The sequence below is a fragment of the Siniperca chuatsi genome, linkage group LG3, assembly GCF_020085105.1.
Source record: "Siniperca chuatsi isolate FFG_IHB_CAS linkage group LG3, ASM2008510v1, whole genome shotgun sequence".
Classification (NCBI taxonomy): domain Eukaryota; kingdom Metazoa; phylum Chordata; class Actinopteri; order Centrarchiformes; family Sinipercidae; genus Siniperca; species Siniperca chuatsi.
Window position 1 is genome coordinate 4,171,121 of NC_058044.1, and position 16,720 is coordinate 4,187,840.

Consider the following 16,720-nt stretch of genomic DNA (forward strand, 5'->3'; position numbering starts at 1 on the left):
CTGAGATATTAGGAAATATAGTACATAAGACTGGACAGAAGTGGAGCTTAAAATCACTACTGAGCACAGGACAGGACCTCAGAGAAATCAGAAGGGGCTTGGTAGGTTATATAATACACGCAGGATTAGCTCACAAACTGCCTGTGAGCTTTTCACCTTTGTTTTGTTTGTTTTTCTTTAGACCAAATGGTTTCAGATACTATAACGCCATGAATCCACACACTCCGACACAGTAGGTGGCGGTACGCACAGATAAAGTTGGTAATGCGATCCGCCACTAAACGCACAGAAGAAGAAGAATGATCTGTAGACATAGTCACGAGGTCTGACCGGATCCGGAAGTCTCTTTGGGTTCAAGTCCTCTCTTCGCCTCGTCGACTGATTTTAAAATACTCTCCCTGAAGTACAGTGAGGGAAGAAAAACATTTGTGTCGTATTTTCTGTCGAAGGAACAACAAGTTTAACTGACGGACTAGACTATCATGGCGGAGGATAGGACTATTTAGGTAAGTGGTATATCAGAGAGTGGTAGCATATGGATACACTAGCCGGTTTGTACAGCTGTCAACTAACGTTAATAGATACAATAGTAGCCAGTGTTGTAGCTAATGTGTGAAATGTAAAAATGTATTCTTTGTGTGTTGTTTGTTCCCTCCCTAAAGCCAGCTAATCTGTTTTTTATGCAACAGTTTAATCTTATGTAACAGGGAAATAAGCCAGTTACTCTTCTAGTGACCCGTAGCCTGTTGAAAATAACTGGGGGATGGAGCATTTCAGAGGGATGTCACATATCATAGGACAAGTAAAAAAATATCATGGAGCTATATCATAAGGTGATAAGGGAATACTATGAAGCACAGTACGGTGGTTGTATAGATAGGTTAGAGTAATAGGTTCATTTATTGATCCCATTGGGAAATTGCAGTGTTACAGCAGCAAAGTCACAGAAATCACAAAACAAATAAAAAGCTACAAAACAAAAGAACAAATATCTAGAATAAAGTAAAAACTGTGATAATAGAAACAACTAAATCTATGACCATACTCAAATATACACTGTACAATGATGGTTAGGGTTGCAACGAGGCTGTAACTTATGATTATTTTCATTATCGATTAATCAGTCAATGGGTTTCTTGAGTATCTCATTATTGTGTCTATTAAATATTAGAAAATAATGAAAATAGTGTCTCAGTTTCCTGAAGTCCAGGGTCAAATTGCTTGTTTCATTAGTAGATATTTAGTTCACCATCACATTAGACAAAGAAAAACAGCAAATTCTCACAGTTGAGAAGCTGGGACCAATCAATGTTTGTTTTTGCTAGAAAAAATATTTTTTGTTGATTTATTGTTTAGTTGTTTCAGGTTTATTAGTAGTACCCAGTAATATACTGTAATTTAGTGCAAGTCAAGTAGCTAATGTTATGCACTGTACAGTACAGCAAGGTGCTGGATTGTGCTTGCATGTATCATAATCGAATTAACTGCACATTAAATATACATGTATAAATGCAAAGGAGGTATGTTATGCAATATACAGGGATATGAGACAACATAATCGATACAGAGGACAATTTAATAACAATACTAATAGTTTACACTTATTTATGTCACCTGTGTAATTAATTGTCTCGCTGCAGACTTATTTATTATTATTTTTATTCTATTTGTACTTCTGTAGTACTTCAGATTAAACTAGGTACTTTCATTGCATGCAAAGTAACACATTTCTGAACTGCTAAGAGTACCTCTGCCACTTCAACAGAATTTGCCTGGTGTTTCCTTTGTCTTAGTTGTAAGTTTAAAAAAAATAGCTGTCATTTCTGTGTGTGTGTGTGTGTGTGAGCAGCCTAGGAAGTAATTGATACAATAGAATATTGCCTTTTCTTGGGTGGCTGTGGCTTGGTGGTAGAGCGGGTCGTCCACCAATCGGAAGCCGATCCCGGCTTCCCCCAGCCCACATGTCGAAGTGTCCTTGGGCACGACACTGAACCTCAAATTGCTCCAGAGGGCTGTGCTTTCGGTCTGTGTGTGTGAATGATTTACTTTCTTTGAAGTGATGGCACCTGCCATCAGTGTATGAATGTGTGAATGGGGTGAATGTGATATGTAGTGTGAAGCGCTTGGAGTAGTCGGAAAGACTAGAAAAGCGCTGTACAAGTACAGTCCATTTACCATTTTACCATCTCTGTCGTATTCCCTTCTAGCAGAAGAAAAGTCACAACTCTGGACAGGATCCCAATCAGACTGCAGGCACCATGAGGTGACGACTGTGACATCTTGTATTTTTGCTGACGCGGACATATGGCAAGGTAATAAACTGATAACAGCCTCTATGAGAGAATTCATGATGTGCTCTGTAACTTTTGTATTGAACAGTATATGGCCTGATGTAAGTCAGTCACACTCCACAGTGTTTATTGTAGTTTTTCATTGTGTTCTTCCTCCACAGGATCACTTTTTCCTGCCTGCCGGCCTCCTGGTACTGCAGCGTGTCCCAGCTGTCTCTGGGTTGTGCTCCCAGGCAGAGACTGCTGCTGCTGTTCTTCATCACTTCTGCCCTCCTCCTCCTCCTGGGAACCTACCAGAGGCAGCTGTGGGGCCCACAGCGACGGCCCGGGGCCCGAGTCAACCAGTGAGTAGACAGATTTGCTGATTATTGGAGATGAAAAATGTCAGAACGAGCTGGAGAGTTCTGCACAAACGTGATCTTTAGGCCTTGTTACGTTGGAGCTGAACAGAGAGGCAGTCTGGCCCAGGTTTTGAGCCATCTCACACATTTGGAAAAAAACTTTAATTTTGGGGTCCCTAGTAGACATACACCATCAGCAAGGATCAACAGTAGTTCCACAGCTGATAGATTTGAACAGGTTTTGCAAGTTTCATTTGCAGGATTCTGAAAACAAAAATGGTCTTTCTTTGCAAAGTAATATACACGGGAGCATGAGGACTTTCTTTTTTTTCAGGGATTCAAAGAAAAAAATTGTCACCTCACAGGATGGTGAGGTGACATGCAAGATGGTGAGGCGACATTTCAGTGCATTTCACAATCAACAATGAGAGCCATGATGGGAATAACTAACACAGAGGAGGTGCTTGAATCACACATCAAAATATTAATCTAACAAGAACACTAATTTGAAGTTTATCATTAAAAAATATTTGTTATTGATACAAAAAACGTTATATAGTTCACGCATATTGACCATATGCTGTTTCAACCCGAATATAAGTCAAGATTTCTTCTTTGCTTGTGATTGGCTGTTTACTACAACCCCCACCCTCCTCTTTTATGTGAACCTCAAAACATTTGTAGCTAGACTGGGAAATTCTTGGGAAAGAGAGCCAGCTGATAACCAGCTTTGTGGGAACTGTTATCAAATTTGTTTTTGAAGCCAAAGTGACTTGAGCTTGCTTTGTGAGACTGACTGCAGGTGCTTTCTTTAGTAACCAAGGACACACAGACATGAGATGAGAGATACAGAGATGACTTGTATGAGTTAAAGGCACTCTGTAGGTTTATTTGCAGCTCTCTTATAACAGGTTGTGTGCATTTCTTAGTGTGTCTTAGTATGTGTTTTTATACATTTAGTTTAATCAGACATGCATTGAAAGGAGGAGAGTGCCATAGACAATTTGTCTGGCATCTCAAAATGTTTTTCATCTCCTGTATGCTCATGAAATTTTATCCATCGCACCTTACAGAATGCTGAATATTTTATGTGGTGTAGCCTGTAGGAAGCAAACCTGTACGCCTTACTGTTGCCAGTCATGAAAATAGTCAAGTCAGAGTTTATTATAGCTCAATATCACAAAGCATACCTCAAAGGGCTGTACATACAATAAAAAACAGCAATGAGCAACATTAGCAAAACACACAAAAACGTATAGAAGTGAGATAAACTACATACAAAGCATTACAAACGGAATATTCGACACATACAATTAAAAACATTCGATGAGTAGCGTTGGCAAAATACACAAAAACGTACAGACTTGGTAAGAGAACGCCTTACCACCTACTGTAATATTTTATAAAAGTTACAAGTAGAATCTTGAAGTCAGATCTAGCATGTACAGGGAGCCGATGTAATGAAATAAGAACAGGGGTAATATGATCACATTTTCTAGTTTTGGTTAATATCCTAGCAGCAGCATTTTGTACAAGTTGTAGTTTGCTAATAGTTGATTTAGGTAATGGTAGTTAGGAATGTGGCGATCAATCGTATTGAAAGCTGCACTGAGGTCTAGGAGCACCAATACTGAAACTGAGCCAGAGCCTGAAGCAAGGAGTACGTCATTAACCACTTTAGTCGGAGCAGTTTCTGCGCTGTGGAATTTTCTGAAGCCGGATTGATGAGGTTCACACAGGTTGTTGGATGAGAGGTGATCTGTGAGTTGCTGAGCCACTGTTCTTTCAAGGCGTTTTGAAAAGAAAGGCAGATTTGTGATTGGTCTGTAGTTGTTGATCAAATCGGGGTCCAGGTTATGTTTCTTTAGGAGTGGCCTGATAACCCCTGTTTTAAAAGATATATGCACAGTTCCACTAATAAGGGAGTTGTTTATCATCTGTAGTAATAGTGGGCTGAGAACTGAGCAGCACGAAGAGCATATTTATATTCAAGCAGGCTATTTGACCACGCAAGCCGAAAGGTTTCTTGCTTGGTTGTTCTCCATTTGTGTTCAAGTTTTCTGGATTTTTGTTTAAGGGACCAAGTGTCTCGATTATACCAGGGGGATGGTTTTGGTCTAGTTTTTTCTAGTGGACAGGGGGGCGACTGAATTAAATGCGTCCAGCAGTATACGATTGAAATTGTCAGTGAACTTGTTGAACAGAAGTTTTGCAACCATAGAGGCTAAAAAGACAGAAACATTCAGATCTGGTTGACATGGTGGGAATAGGACCAGATAGAAGACAGTGTTTGTCCAGACTTTAAATAGTTAATGCCAAGGATTCAATGTCACGCTGGAGCTTCATTGATTGTCTGGCCATGACATCATTCGTCACTGCACGCACAATGACTGTGTGGGCCGAAGTTCAATCAGCGTGGGTGCGAGTTCCATAAAATCTGCTATTTTGCCAACAGAAAGGCAGTAAGTTATGGCACCGGGAAGGTCCACAAATCTGATAATGGAGTCGCCTAGAACCAGAACTTTGGGGTTATTATAGTTGCCACTGTAATAAAACATTAATTTGTTCCTACGCTTCTTTTAAATACAGTACATAAACACTGTTCAGGAGTATATTCTTCTCATAATGTCTGTGTTTGCTCTCCTCCAGGTACCTCTCCATCGCAGAGTCCATGGAGGCCACTGACGTCCTCAACCCTGCTCTGAATTATGGGGTCGTGGTGGACTGTGGCAGCAGTGGTTCTCGAGTCTTTGTGTACTACTGGCCCCCCCACAATGGGAACCCTCACACCCTGCTGGACATCAGACAGATGAGGGACCGTGACCGCAAACCCGTCGTCAAGAAGATCAAACCTGGTAAGGAAGTGGAGTTCAGTTGTTCGATGTGCTCAGTTGTCACAGCAATGTTTTGTTTTTGGGTTTTTTTTTGTCACATTCCTTTCTGCTTTCCTTTGCTCTTTATGAAACTATCAAGTGTGTTAGTGCTTTCTTGTTAAAGTACATTGTTTTGTAAATTGTTGCTGTGTAAAAAGTCTTGCACACAAACAAACCAATAGGCAGACAAAACTTGGCTCTTGGCTTGCTGAGAACCTAAATCTGTATATTCATGCATGAATGTTTCTAGTGTCCTCCATGGACAACTGTGTGTCCTTTGTGCACGACAGACTCATTCTTTCCAGTGCAAGTGAAAGAAAATGGGACAGTTTTTGAGCAAGAATCGGTCAAGCCAAAAGCAGCAACTCTCAGTTGCTCTGTTTTTTCATTTCAATATTTTTAATAATTTAAAATAAAACTTAAACCGTGATTATATGTGCAGTGCAAATGCAGCAAAATTGGTGGTGAAAAGGACAAAATTCTTCAGAGATCTGGTCAAACATCATCTCTTAAACTTGTTGGAACAATCCCTATTTTCTTATTGTGTGACTTTACAATGGTGCCAGACGCAGACATGTACTCAGAATTCAGTCAGCATGAGGATCATTACTTATCATTGTCTGTCCCTTTGGCTCAGAGCCAAAAAAGTGAAAGAGTGAGTGTGTGAAAGAGATTGGAGAGAGCATTTGTGGAACATAGATAGTAGAAAGAAGGAAAAAATAATAATAATAATAATAATAATAATAGAGAAGAAAAATTACTCTGTAGCTGTTTTTCATTGTATGGTAAACTTACTTGTTTCATCTTGAGTTGAGGAGTTTGTTAAGAGCAGTATTTCTGATGACAGCCATGCCAGCCAGTCATTCAGTCCTTGTGACTTTTTTCTCAGTCATAGCAGGCAGATTAGATACACTGGGTTTGTTCCACGAGCAGCAGTTAAAGGTTATGTGGCACTTTGAACCCTGGGACTTTTTATTTTTATTTTTTTATTTTATTTAATCTTTATTTAATCAGGCAGTCTCGCTGAGATTAACATGTCTTTTCCAAGAGAGACCCGAGAACAAGAACGTTCAAAAGAACACAAACAAAAAACAGAATTAACACAACTACACGATAAACAAGGAATCAGTAAAAACAGTTGCAAGAATCATTGATAATAAAGCTTTAAACTATCCAAGGGTGTAGTTTGAGGGCAGTTTGGCCTGCTCACTGCATTTAAAAGGTGCACAGTACCTGAAACCAGTTCTGCCAACATTAGTGCGTACATGAGGGATATCTAAGGTTTGGTAGTTACCGGATCGTGTACTGTAGATTTAAATGAGAGAAGAGATGTGAGGTAGTTTGGAAGCTTCAACAGTAGAGCTTTATAGGTATAGACCGAATGTAACAACCTGTATGGAAGAACCCATTCTCATGCATTGTTTTCAGGAATGACCGTATGGGCGGCATGATTATAATCCCAATCAGTCAGATATTGCATGGAACCGGCCAGGCTATAATTTCATTTCAAAACATGTCGACTGTTTGCATTTGCAGCGCAAATCTGAAATAAATCGCACATTTTCTGAAATAGTGATTTGGAGTTCAACACAATGAATTCTGCAGTTCTATTGAAAACAACACTTCCAGAGCTGCTGGATACTCAGGATAAGATCAGGACAGATAAAAGATGTGACTGTTCTCATGAATTGTGCAGTTTGCTTCACTGAACAAGTTTCAGTTTTTCTAATCTCATCTTGACAGCTTTTAAGAGATTAGTCATTTCAGTGTGGGCATTATAATTAGTGTTCTATATGTGTCTAGCTGTGTCCATATAATTAGCGGTCTTGTGAAAACAAGTGTGTGTGTGTGTGTGTTTTGGTGGTTCTCTCAGGTATCTCCACCCTGGCGAAGACACCGGGGCAGGCCAGTGAATACCTCCATCCTCTCCTCAGCTTTGCTGCTGCTCATGTCCCAAAGAGCAAACACAAAGAGACACCGCTCTACATCCTCTGCACTGCTGGCATGAGGCTGCTGCCAGAGAGGTAGATAGAACAGCATGTGACAGCGTAGTGTGCATCCGTTTCTTCAACTTAATTATGTCTTATGTATAAATACATGTTATGTATTATGTTTTAAGTTATGTGATTCTACATGGTAACATTTGAATCCGTTTCTGTGGTTCCACTTAAAATTCCAATAACATTTTTCAAAACATAATCATTAGCTGTACCACGCGGCATGTTGTGAGCCACTGCTTAATTATATTCTTCTCTCTTTGTTCTTCTCTTCATGCTTCATTTTCTTTTCCTCATCTTTATTTGTGCATTTAAGGAAGCTGAAGCAGAAACATACACAAAAATAAAATCCACACATTTGGTATTAATTGTAGATCTATTGTGTTAGACTTGACTGTACACAGTATTGCCTGGTGTTTGTGTTATTTTTGTCCCACCCTCTGCATCTATGTTAAATTTCTTGTTTCTCTGTATGTAGCCAGCAGGCGGACATTTTGGAGGACCTGGTCACTGATGTTCCCCTGGCGTTTGACTTTCTGTTTTCCCGTTCCCATGCTGAGGTCATCTCTGGGAAACAGGAAGGTGAGATGACATGCTTGCTTACTATGATGCTATTGCTTACTGGTTTGAGAAAAGAGTATATATTTACTGAATTAAGAGAATGTAACATTCACAATGGCAGGAGTTATGCTTAAACGTGTCATTTCTAACTGCTGCCTGCCTGTTTTTGTGTTTGTGTTTTTTGTCTCTCCCCATCCTGGTTGTGATGACATGCTCCTGTTGCCTCTCAACCCTGAAGGAGTGTATGCGTGGATTGGCATTAATTTTGTGTTGGGCCGCTTTGATCATGCTGATGAGGGTGAGTGTGAAGATGTGATGTTAACAAGACTTATCTGAAGCTGACACTAAATGTTTGTTTTATGTACCGTTTGGGCTTTATTCAGATGTGAAATACTATAGTATAAAATAACATAATAATACCATAATTCCTTCATGTTTCTCAGAGGAAGCCACAGTTGAGGTGACAACGGGGTCTCAGAACCAGCAGCCAATCAGCAGGCGGCGCACAGTGGGCATCATTGATATGGGTGGAGCTTCACTGCAGATTGCCTATGAGGTGCCCAGTGCCATCACCTTCAGTTCACCAGAAGAAGTAAGGAAGTGCAGTGAGACATTTGTTACTGGAGGAGTAATGATGGTGTTAACTCCTGATACTGGGAAAACTGTTTTTGATTAGGGCTAAAGTGCTTGGAACCATCAAATATTTGGCATTTTTGTTTGAAAATTAACTTAAATGATTAATCAACTATCAAAATAGTTGAAGATTAATTTTCTGTCAATTGACTAATGGACTAATTGTTCCAGCTCTATTATTGGCATTAAAAAACATAATTCTTTATGGTGAGCCCTTGTGTTAGTCTGCACAGCTGGTCTGGTCTGCAGCAATGTAATGTCTGTGTTTTTTAGGAGGAGGCAGGGAAGAGTGTTCTCGCAGAGTTCAATCTGGGCTGCGATGTTGAGCGCACACAACATGTTTACAGAGTCTACGTCACCACATTCCTCGGCTTTGGCGGAAACATGGCCAGGCAGCGCTACGTGGACCAGCTGGTCAACAACACACTGGCCAAGAACAGGTTCAGACCCACACATGCACACTCACAACGTATTATTTTCTGGGCCAGTATGCATTCCTTTTATATGTTATAGCTGCTATGTTTTTTTTTATTGAAAAAACTTAGATTACTTAATAGTGAGACCGTGGTCTAGATGATTGGTAGCTTCTTTCATCTCCTCTAATGCCAGTTTTATTATTCGTGTTATTCAAATTCAAGACTACATTTCACAGAACCCCTATCAGTATTTCCTTCTTTGGTCAAAGGTTTTCTTTCAGGCATTAATGAAGCATGTAAAAATGTAGATTTTTCCATCAGCATTTTGCTTCTTCCAACACCTGTCAAAACTGAAACTTTCAGCTGTGTTTTCCCTGTGAAGACAGCACCCTCCTTCGGCTTTGTGCCATAAAGTACAATGCATATTTTCTGTGAAATCCAACCAGGTGGTACCTGATGTACAAAACAGTTCACAAGCTGCTCAGTACTGGCAGTCTGTTGTTTATAGCAATTATACTGATATCTGCAAATGAATATGCTAATTAAATCTTGTAAAGATGCTATAACAGTGTATAGTAGATAATTAGATTGTGTATTTTGATTATTATGTAAAATGAGGCCACAGATCGACGGATCTGCTGAACCATTTCCTTCCTCAAGCACATAAAATTTTAATTATGTTTTTTTTATTCATGTTCCTGTTTGTCCAGGTTTCTAACCACACAGACAGGCCTGAGTGAGGACAAACCGTACCTGGACCCCTGTCTGCCGGCCGGTCTGTCAGACAGAGTTGTGAGGGACAACAACACGTTGTACCTGAGGGGTCTGGGTGACTGGACTCGGTGTCAAGAGGCCGTACGACCCTTCTTGGGCCTCCACAACGGCACCATGTCACCAGGGGGCGTCTACCAGGTACGAACCTTCATGTCAATACCAAGCTTTTATGAGAATTAAAATTTTTGGTGCACAGAAACACATAAATAAGCACAGGCTGTACCTTAAACTAAGTGTGTTTTGTTAGCATAATGATATGGCGGCATGATGTCTTTTCATTTCAATTAACAAAAACCTGTTCATTGTGATGCATTTCCTTCATTTGCTATCCTGTTTTTAAAGGGGAGTTCTTTATTCATGAAGTCACATTGAAGTCACTGCTCACTGGACAACTTGGGTTTGATTCTTCACAAAGCAGAAATGCCAAAAATAACTTTTGGTGCCATGTTTTTTCAGGCTCCCATCAACTTCAGCAACAGTGAGTTCTATGGCTTCTCAGAGTTTTTTTACTGTACAGAGGACGTGTTGAGGTTAGGAGGACAGTATGACAGTGAGAAGTACTCCCGAGCTGCTATGGTATGCAGACACACACCACTGAGGCTTTTCATGAGTAACTTTGCTGAATAATAGGATTTTATTCTTTTTGTTTTGTTTTGTTCACTGGTTGTGTTTGTTTTGGTTTTTCTGCAGGACTACTGCTCCACTAAGTGGTCAACACTGAAACAGCGTCTGGACAACAAGCTTTTCTCTCAGCAGGCCGACATCACCAGACTCAGGTAAGTTCACCTCTCTTCTCGAACTGTCTTCATTCAAACAATAAGGTATGACTGAAACACGTCTTTCGTTGTATTTTCTGTCGAGTGCGGGTTCCTGTATGTGTCAGTCTTTTCTTTCTCTGCTCAGCCGTGGTGGTTGTTGCTTCTCACGCTAGATATCTAGTACATCTTGGGTTTATCCCCAGCAAAACACACACACACACACACACCTCAACTGTGTCGTCCTGAGAACGCATCACTTCTGTGTGCCAGATTTTTTTTTTACAAGAAAGAGCTACCAGATAATGTATAGAACAATACATGTATAGGGTTTCATGAACTTGATATAGAGTAGGTTTAAGTATTGGTTTGTCATATAATATCAGTGCTAAACAGTTTCAAAAGTGTCATTTGTTTACAGGAAACGGCGCACATTGTCATTTTTAAAATTGAAGCATTTCTTTATTGAAAGCCCTGCTAGGGTTACTACATATTACCCATTATTTTTTAATGGTTACAGAAAATTACAGATTTGTTTTTAGATGTTAAGAATGCCCTTTAGTCACAAACTCACCAATTCTTATTTAGCAGACTGCAAATTCTCCACAAGGAGGTGCTGTTCAGTCATTGTCAGACCAGTTCTACACCTGCCAACCTGTGCCACCAGCAGGAAAAGAAAGGAAACTCAAACCTCCAGTGGATGTGAAATTCAGTTTAGCTAATGTCTGTAAAACACTGAAGATTTTGAAGATTTTGTAAATCTAATTTAAAATGTAACTAATTTATTTTCCTTTTTAAATATAAACCAAGCTCAACAGTAAGCTTTGGCATTTTGACAATGAACACTTATGCTCACACTTGACAACTGACCCTAAGTGTTAATTTTCTGGAGAAACAGTCAGAGCCAAGTGAACAACATATGCAGTATGTAAATGATTTCAGTAACAACCGAGTTTATAGCTCATATATTTAGTACCAAAGACAGAACTTAGTCAGCCTGCATAAATAATTTTCCTTTAACTTCCCTGTTCAAAGAAACCTGGTCCTCTTTCCTGGAGGACAAAGAACACATGATGACACCTAGCAGAGCAAACTCTGCACTCTTCCCAGTATTTATCAGAAAATGTGCTCTAGTTAATATTTTAACATTTTGCTGGTAAGAAAATGCAAACTATAAAACCTCAAACACAAACAGCGGCTTTAAAAAAAGTACAGATTTGCAGATGTAACACTCAAGTGTCAAAATTGCAAAAGCTAGTACTATTTTGCCTGTAGGTGGCACTCATTGGCATGTCTACATCTGCAGGTCTGAACAGCTGCTACTTTTCTTGCCTGTAGGTGGCTCAGGTTGGGCTTAAACTGCTTGAGGTGCAGCTGTGCAACTGGCTCTATATGATATTCACTGTCCCTTTGCAGACATCTACAAAATAAACCGCTGTCCCTCTCTGACACGTCATCCTGCTCTTGTTAAACCAGGTATCAGTGCTTCAAGTCGGCCTGGATGTACGAGGTGTTGCACTCCGGCTTCCGTTTCCCCACCGACTACCCGAGTCTGAAAACAGCCCAGCTGGTTTATGACAAAGAGGTCCAATGGACTCTGGGAGCCATCCTGTTTAAAACCCGCTTCCTGCCTCTCAGGTACACACACACACACATACATACAGACCAGGACAACACCTCTGAAAAATCTCACAATTGAATATATCATGCTTTCAGGCGAATAGATATGATTTTCACCTCCATAACACTGTCATTGTAATAGTTAGTGTTTAATTTTAATCTACAGCTCCTACCAGCAAAGGATGAGGAATATGAAGTGTGACATAATGAAAGAAAACATAGTAACCCTCCATGATAGAAGATGGTGTTTCTCCCTTCCTCCAGACTTAAGTAGAAAGAAAGTGTCTTTCTTTATGCGACAGAAATTAAACATCCAAAGCTAAATTAAAATGAAGTATTTAATATTTAGCCAAAGGAAGATGTGCCCTGTTGAAAACCACAGCACAGAGGCTGAATACATGGTTGTTCCAAAACTAATCCTCCTTACATTGATGTACCAGTTTTGTAAAGTTGTTGTACCTTAACAACTTTTAGCAATAAAAGGTCACTCTGCTTACTTTAGATAATGTTAGTCGCTTACAGTTAGAATTGGTCAAATGAAGAGGATGGCTTTCTTAAACAGGATCAGTAAAGTAGCTTAACTATCGCTTCTTCTTAAATTTCTAAATAAATGTTCATCGGTAAGAATCAGCGTTACTTTTTTGTGGGAAACATGTCGGCATGTCTGTTCATGTCGTCTGCTGCCCCTCCTATTGTCTCCAGGGACCTGCAGCAGGAAACGTTGCGTCAGAGCCACCCCAGCTGGCTGCGCTCCTCCTTCGTCTACAACCACCACCTGTTCTCGCTGTGCATCCTGGTGGTGGTGCTGGCCATCCTGCTCTACATCCTGCGACTGCGGAGGATCCACCAGCGGGAGCAGCGGCAGGCCGAGGCCCTGAACCTCCTCTGGGCTGAAGAGGGAGAGGCCCTCCTCCCCTGAGAAATACATCTGAGGTTCCAGACTGATAACCTGAAGGGTCTTGTGTCCTCCATGACATATTTGACTTATTGGAACCAAACCACAATACCAAAACTAAAGAATATGAGTATGGAGGACAGATAAGGAACCTGGAAATAACTCACCAGCCCAGCGTGTGACTTGGCCAAGGAGCATATATGGGATCCAAGATTTTACTGCGTGGAAAAACATCACAGTACAGAGATCGTCCAATGAGCCTGGAAATCAAACTCCTCTGTATATTCTTGATCGTGCAGCTTTAAACACAGAGCCCATCTCACAGTGGAAAGATGTTCTCTGTGTTCACTTTCTTTTTTTTTTTTTAAAGACTATTTTGGAAGAAAAGAATCAGCTTGGCATAACAGGACTGAACAACTATCATTAGATTGCTATCCATTTCTCCTAAGATCCAAAGCCATGTTTCTGTGTAGGTGCTCAGCTCAGTTTAATGGCAGTCTGGATTCAGTGGATTGATACATGTCTTAACTGCTGAGCGAGAAGGCAGAGGTGGTAATAACCCCCAGCAGAGAGGATTTAACAGGAATATGGATTTGTTGACCATTTAACATCCATTTAGGAGAAGCTAGCAGCATGTGCTAGCAGCATGGCTCTATTGAAGTCCAAATCAGTCAGTCTGTCCACAGTGAAAATCTATCTCGACATATCCAGCGGCCTTGGAGTTTGGCGTCGACATTCATCTTCACTAGAGAATTAATCCTAATGACTTTGGTGACGCACCACCAAAGTTACACCTGTCCAACACTCCAAGTCATGACAGGATACCTCCAAAACAAATCTAGTTACCTCAGCTGTACTATAAGTTCAACATAACAGGCTGCGTTTATGTCACAAAAGGATGGATCATAGAGATGGGAAAAATTCCCATGTTTTTGACTTTGAACGTTCACATCATTGGACAACTCAAGACATTTGTATGATTGCAGAATTGGTCATTTGAGGGTTAAAAGTCAGTGCACTGACAATATAACACTAATTTAATTAACAATATAACCTTAAATGTGGGTTTAATTAACTTGAATGACGACTTCGGCTGACATGAGGCGTCATTTATTAACTTTTTCAGGCACTTCTGTATTATAAAGTGCTGAGTCAGACATATCACAGCTTTCAGAAAAATCAAGTTTCCCAGTTGTAAATTTGACAGATCGGATGTTTGAAACGGGCATTAATTACAGTAACTCTGATATGACGTGAACGTAGCGTAGCATGCTAATTATTAGCTTGTTACCAGGCCAGCTGCACCCATGTTAAAATGCTAAACATTTTAACATGCTAATGTTAGCTGACATGTTAATGTTGTTACAGTTAGCTGGACTGTAACAGAACTTTTAGTTCATGTTAAAATGTAATTTAGCTGAAAGTACAGCTGAGTTCAACAAAGCCTAACTGAGACTGAAGAAAGCTGAGCCAAGTCTGACAATGTAGAGCTGAGCCTGACGAGCTGAGTCTGAAATGTCCCAAAATGGCCACTGCACAGGTGTTCAGGTAACAACTTAACCTTTCCCTGAGGCCAAACTTCACATTTTTGCCACTAGCGGTAAGGATCTAAAAATAGCATCATGTTTTTCTTCCATTTAACAACTTTGGCTTAAGGCTAGTTTCCGAGTTATGTAAGCGTGTCCTTCACTTCAACATGTACATGTGACCTTGTGAGTATTGTCGTCTGTTGACAGGTAACAGACTTGAACAAGACATTCCCACCTGCAAACAGAGAAAGTGAAGGTGAAGAAGCTGTCGCTCAGCTGGGAACTGATTTTTGTTTCACCTTAAATCTTAGTGATGAGTCACCTCCTCAAAAATCCTTTTACCACCATCTAGCGATTAAAATGTTCACACCGCAAATGTGATTTAGCATGTCACTTCAGTGCGCGGTGATATCATGGCAGGTTATCATCATGAGTGCAGCAGTACTTTTCTGCCATCAAAGATAGTGTTTCATCTACACCTTTGTCCGTCCCGATGGGAAGATTTCCTTGAAAGCAATCCTGCAGACTGATGATGTGAGCTGCAGAGCTCGGACCTCAGATTGTACTTTGATACTTGAATGCCACTGTTGTCCTGCCAAGACCCCCGTCCAGCACAGTTTTTTTTTTATTTTGTTTTTTTAATCAGAGCAAAGACAGAGCCAAGAAGCGTTTTAGCTGAAATAAGCAGAGAGCTCTGCTCAGTGTTTGGATAAAGGTGCTGAAAGCAGACGAAGCCCTTCGGAGACCTGATTTATGCAGATGCCGTCTGATTTCTGAATCCAGTAACTCCATGAAAGGGAAGAAACTTGTCTCATGCCACTGGTCAAAATGGATGCTGGGACATGGCAAAAAGTACAGAAAAGATCTCAGTGTGTGTTAAACATCTAATTTGGTTTTCAAAATGAACAACTTTAAAGCCATTTATGAGGGAAAAAAAGCCTTACCCTGAGAAAAGTGGGTTTTATTCAGTTTTTGTGTTTACTGCATTTCATAGCTGTAAATGAAGCCACTGTTTTGTTGGTATTATGTTATGTGCTGACACACTGACAGAGCCGTGCAACAAACCATGACGATGCAAATATGTGTCTGAGTAGCACCTGGTGAAGCTTCCTGCGAAGTTAAATAATGCGTTGATCCCACAGGGGACCTGATTCATCAAACTAAATGATGATGACTCCATTGTTTTTAAAAGAAAAAGCTGTTTTGTAACCTGTGCTGTGGAGCTTACATGAATGTTTAGTTGATAAAAGAGAGGTGCAAACAGTTTGGGAGCTTTCTACAGCTTAAAAATGCGATTGCACTTTTGCTAAATATGTTCCGTACACGCTCGTTCTCCTTTCTTTTCTATTCGTCCTGGCACGTCCTTGTCAAACTGTCAGTGTGTGTTTGTAACCTTTGTCCCCTCATCTGTACGTCAAAAATACTTTTCCACTTGTGAGTCCTGAACCAGTCACAGGAGTTTCCTGAAATTTGAACGCTGACCGAGTAATTTGTTTAATTTCCGATGCCGTCCTATACTTTACACTGTAAGGTAACTGTGGGCCTCTTTCTGATTCACCCTGATGTGGTTTCCAGGATTTCTGCTGCTCCGCTGGTGTTTTGACTCCTGACAAGGGACCAGTGATTGAGTGTGTCTTTCCAGATCTGGGCATTGTGCAATGTTGAACAGTAATTCACTGAAGGGGACACTTGACTTTGATGTTTTTAATTAAGGGACCTTTAACAGCAATGTGAATAGAAACAATTCCAATCCAATAAAGGATCCTTTTGGCTGTAGTCTGTCTGTTGTGTGTGTGTGTGTGTGTGTGTGTGTGTGTGTGTGTGTGTGTGTGTGTGTGTGTGTGTGTGTGTGCAGGATATTCAGGCATTTAAGCCCTCAGCACCGTCTTACAGACAAACTCAACCTTTATGCCCCCAACAATCAGCTGGCTCCACCAATCTGATAACTTTGGGTATAAAGTCAGAAGCCCTTGGGTCTTGTGGTGAAAACAGTAATGTTACCTTTGAGAAAACAATCTCACCACAAAGATCCATT

The 16,720-nt window shown here is 40.4% G+C and overlaps 1 protein-coding gene across 2 annotated transcripts; it reads left to right on the plus strand.

Moving 5' to 3' along the window:
- The first annotated feature begins 309 nt into the window (after positions 1–309).
- LOC122873891 (ectonucleoside triphosphate diphosphohydrolase 7-like) lies at positions 310–16,461 on the plus strand. 2 transcript variants are annotated; one of them, XM_044191192.1, is made up of 14 exons: positions 310–506; positions 2,211–2,312; positions 2,453–2,635; positions 5,282–5,487; positions 7,379–7,529; positions 7,981–8,084; positions 8,302–8,361; positions 8,507–8,655; positions 8,970–9,136; positions 9,823–10,024; positions 10,343–10,462; positions 10,577–10,662; positions 12,118–12,279; positions 12,964–16,461. In XM_044191192.1, the coding sequence occupies exons 2-14, from the start codon at positions 2,305–2,307 to the stop codon at positions 13,178–13,180; spliced, it is 1,815 nt and encodes a 604-aa protein (XP_044047127.1). In that variant the 5' UTR covers positions 310–506; positions 2,211–2,304; the 3' UTR covers positions 13,181–16,461. The 2 variants fall into 2 exon arrangements, with proteins under 2 accessions (XP_044047127.1, XP_044047126.1); XM_044191191.1 differs by having other exon boundaries at positions 311–506; positions 2,208–2,312.
- Positions 16,462–16,720: the final 259 nt, after the last annotated feature.

Coding starts and splice junctions, on each gene's coding strand:
- LOC122873891 (XM_044191192.1), top strand. Junction 2,636..5,281: donor CCCGGGGCCCGAGTCAACCA/GTGAGTAGACAG, acceptor GCTCTCCTCCAG/GTACCTCTCCATCGCAGAGT. Junction 8,362..8,506: donor CTTTGATCATGCTGATGAGG/GTGAGTGTGAAG, acceptor CATGTTTCTCAG/AGGAAGCCACAGTTGAGGTG.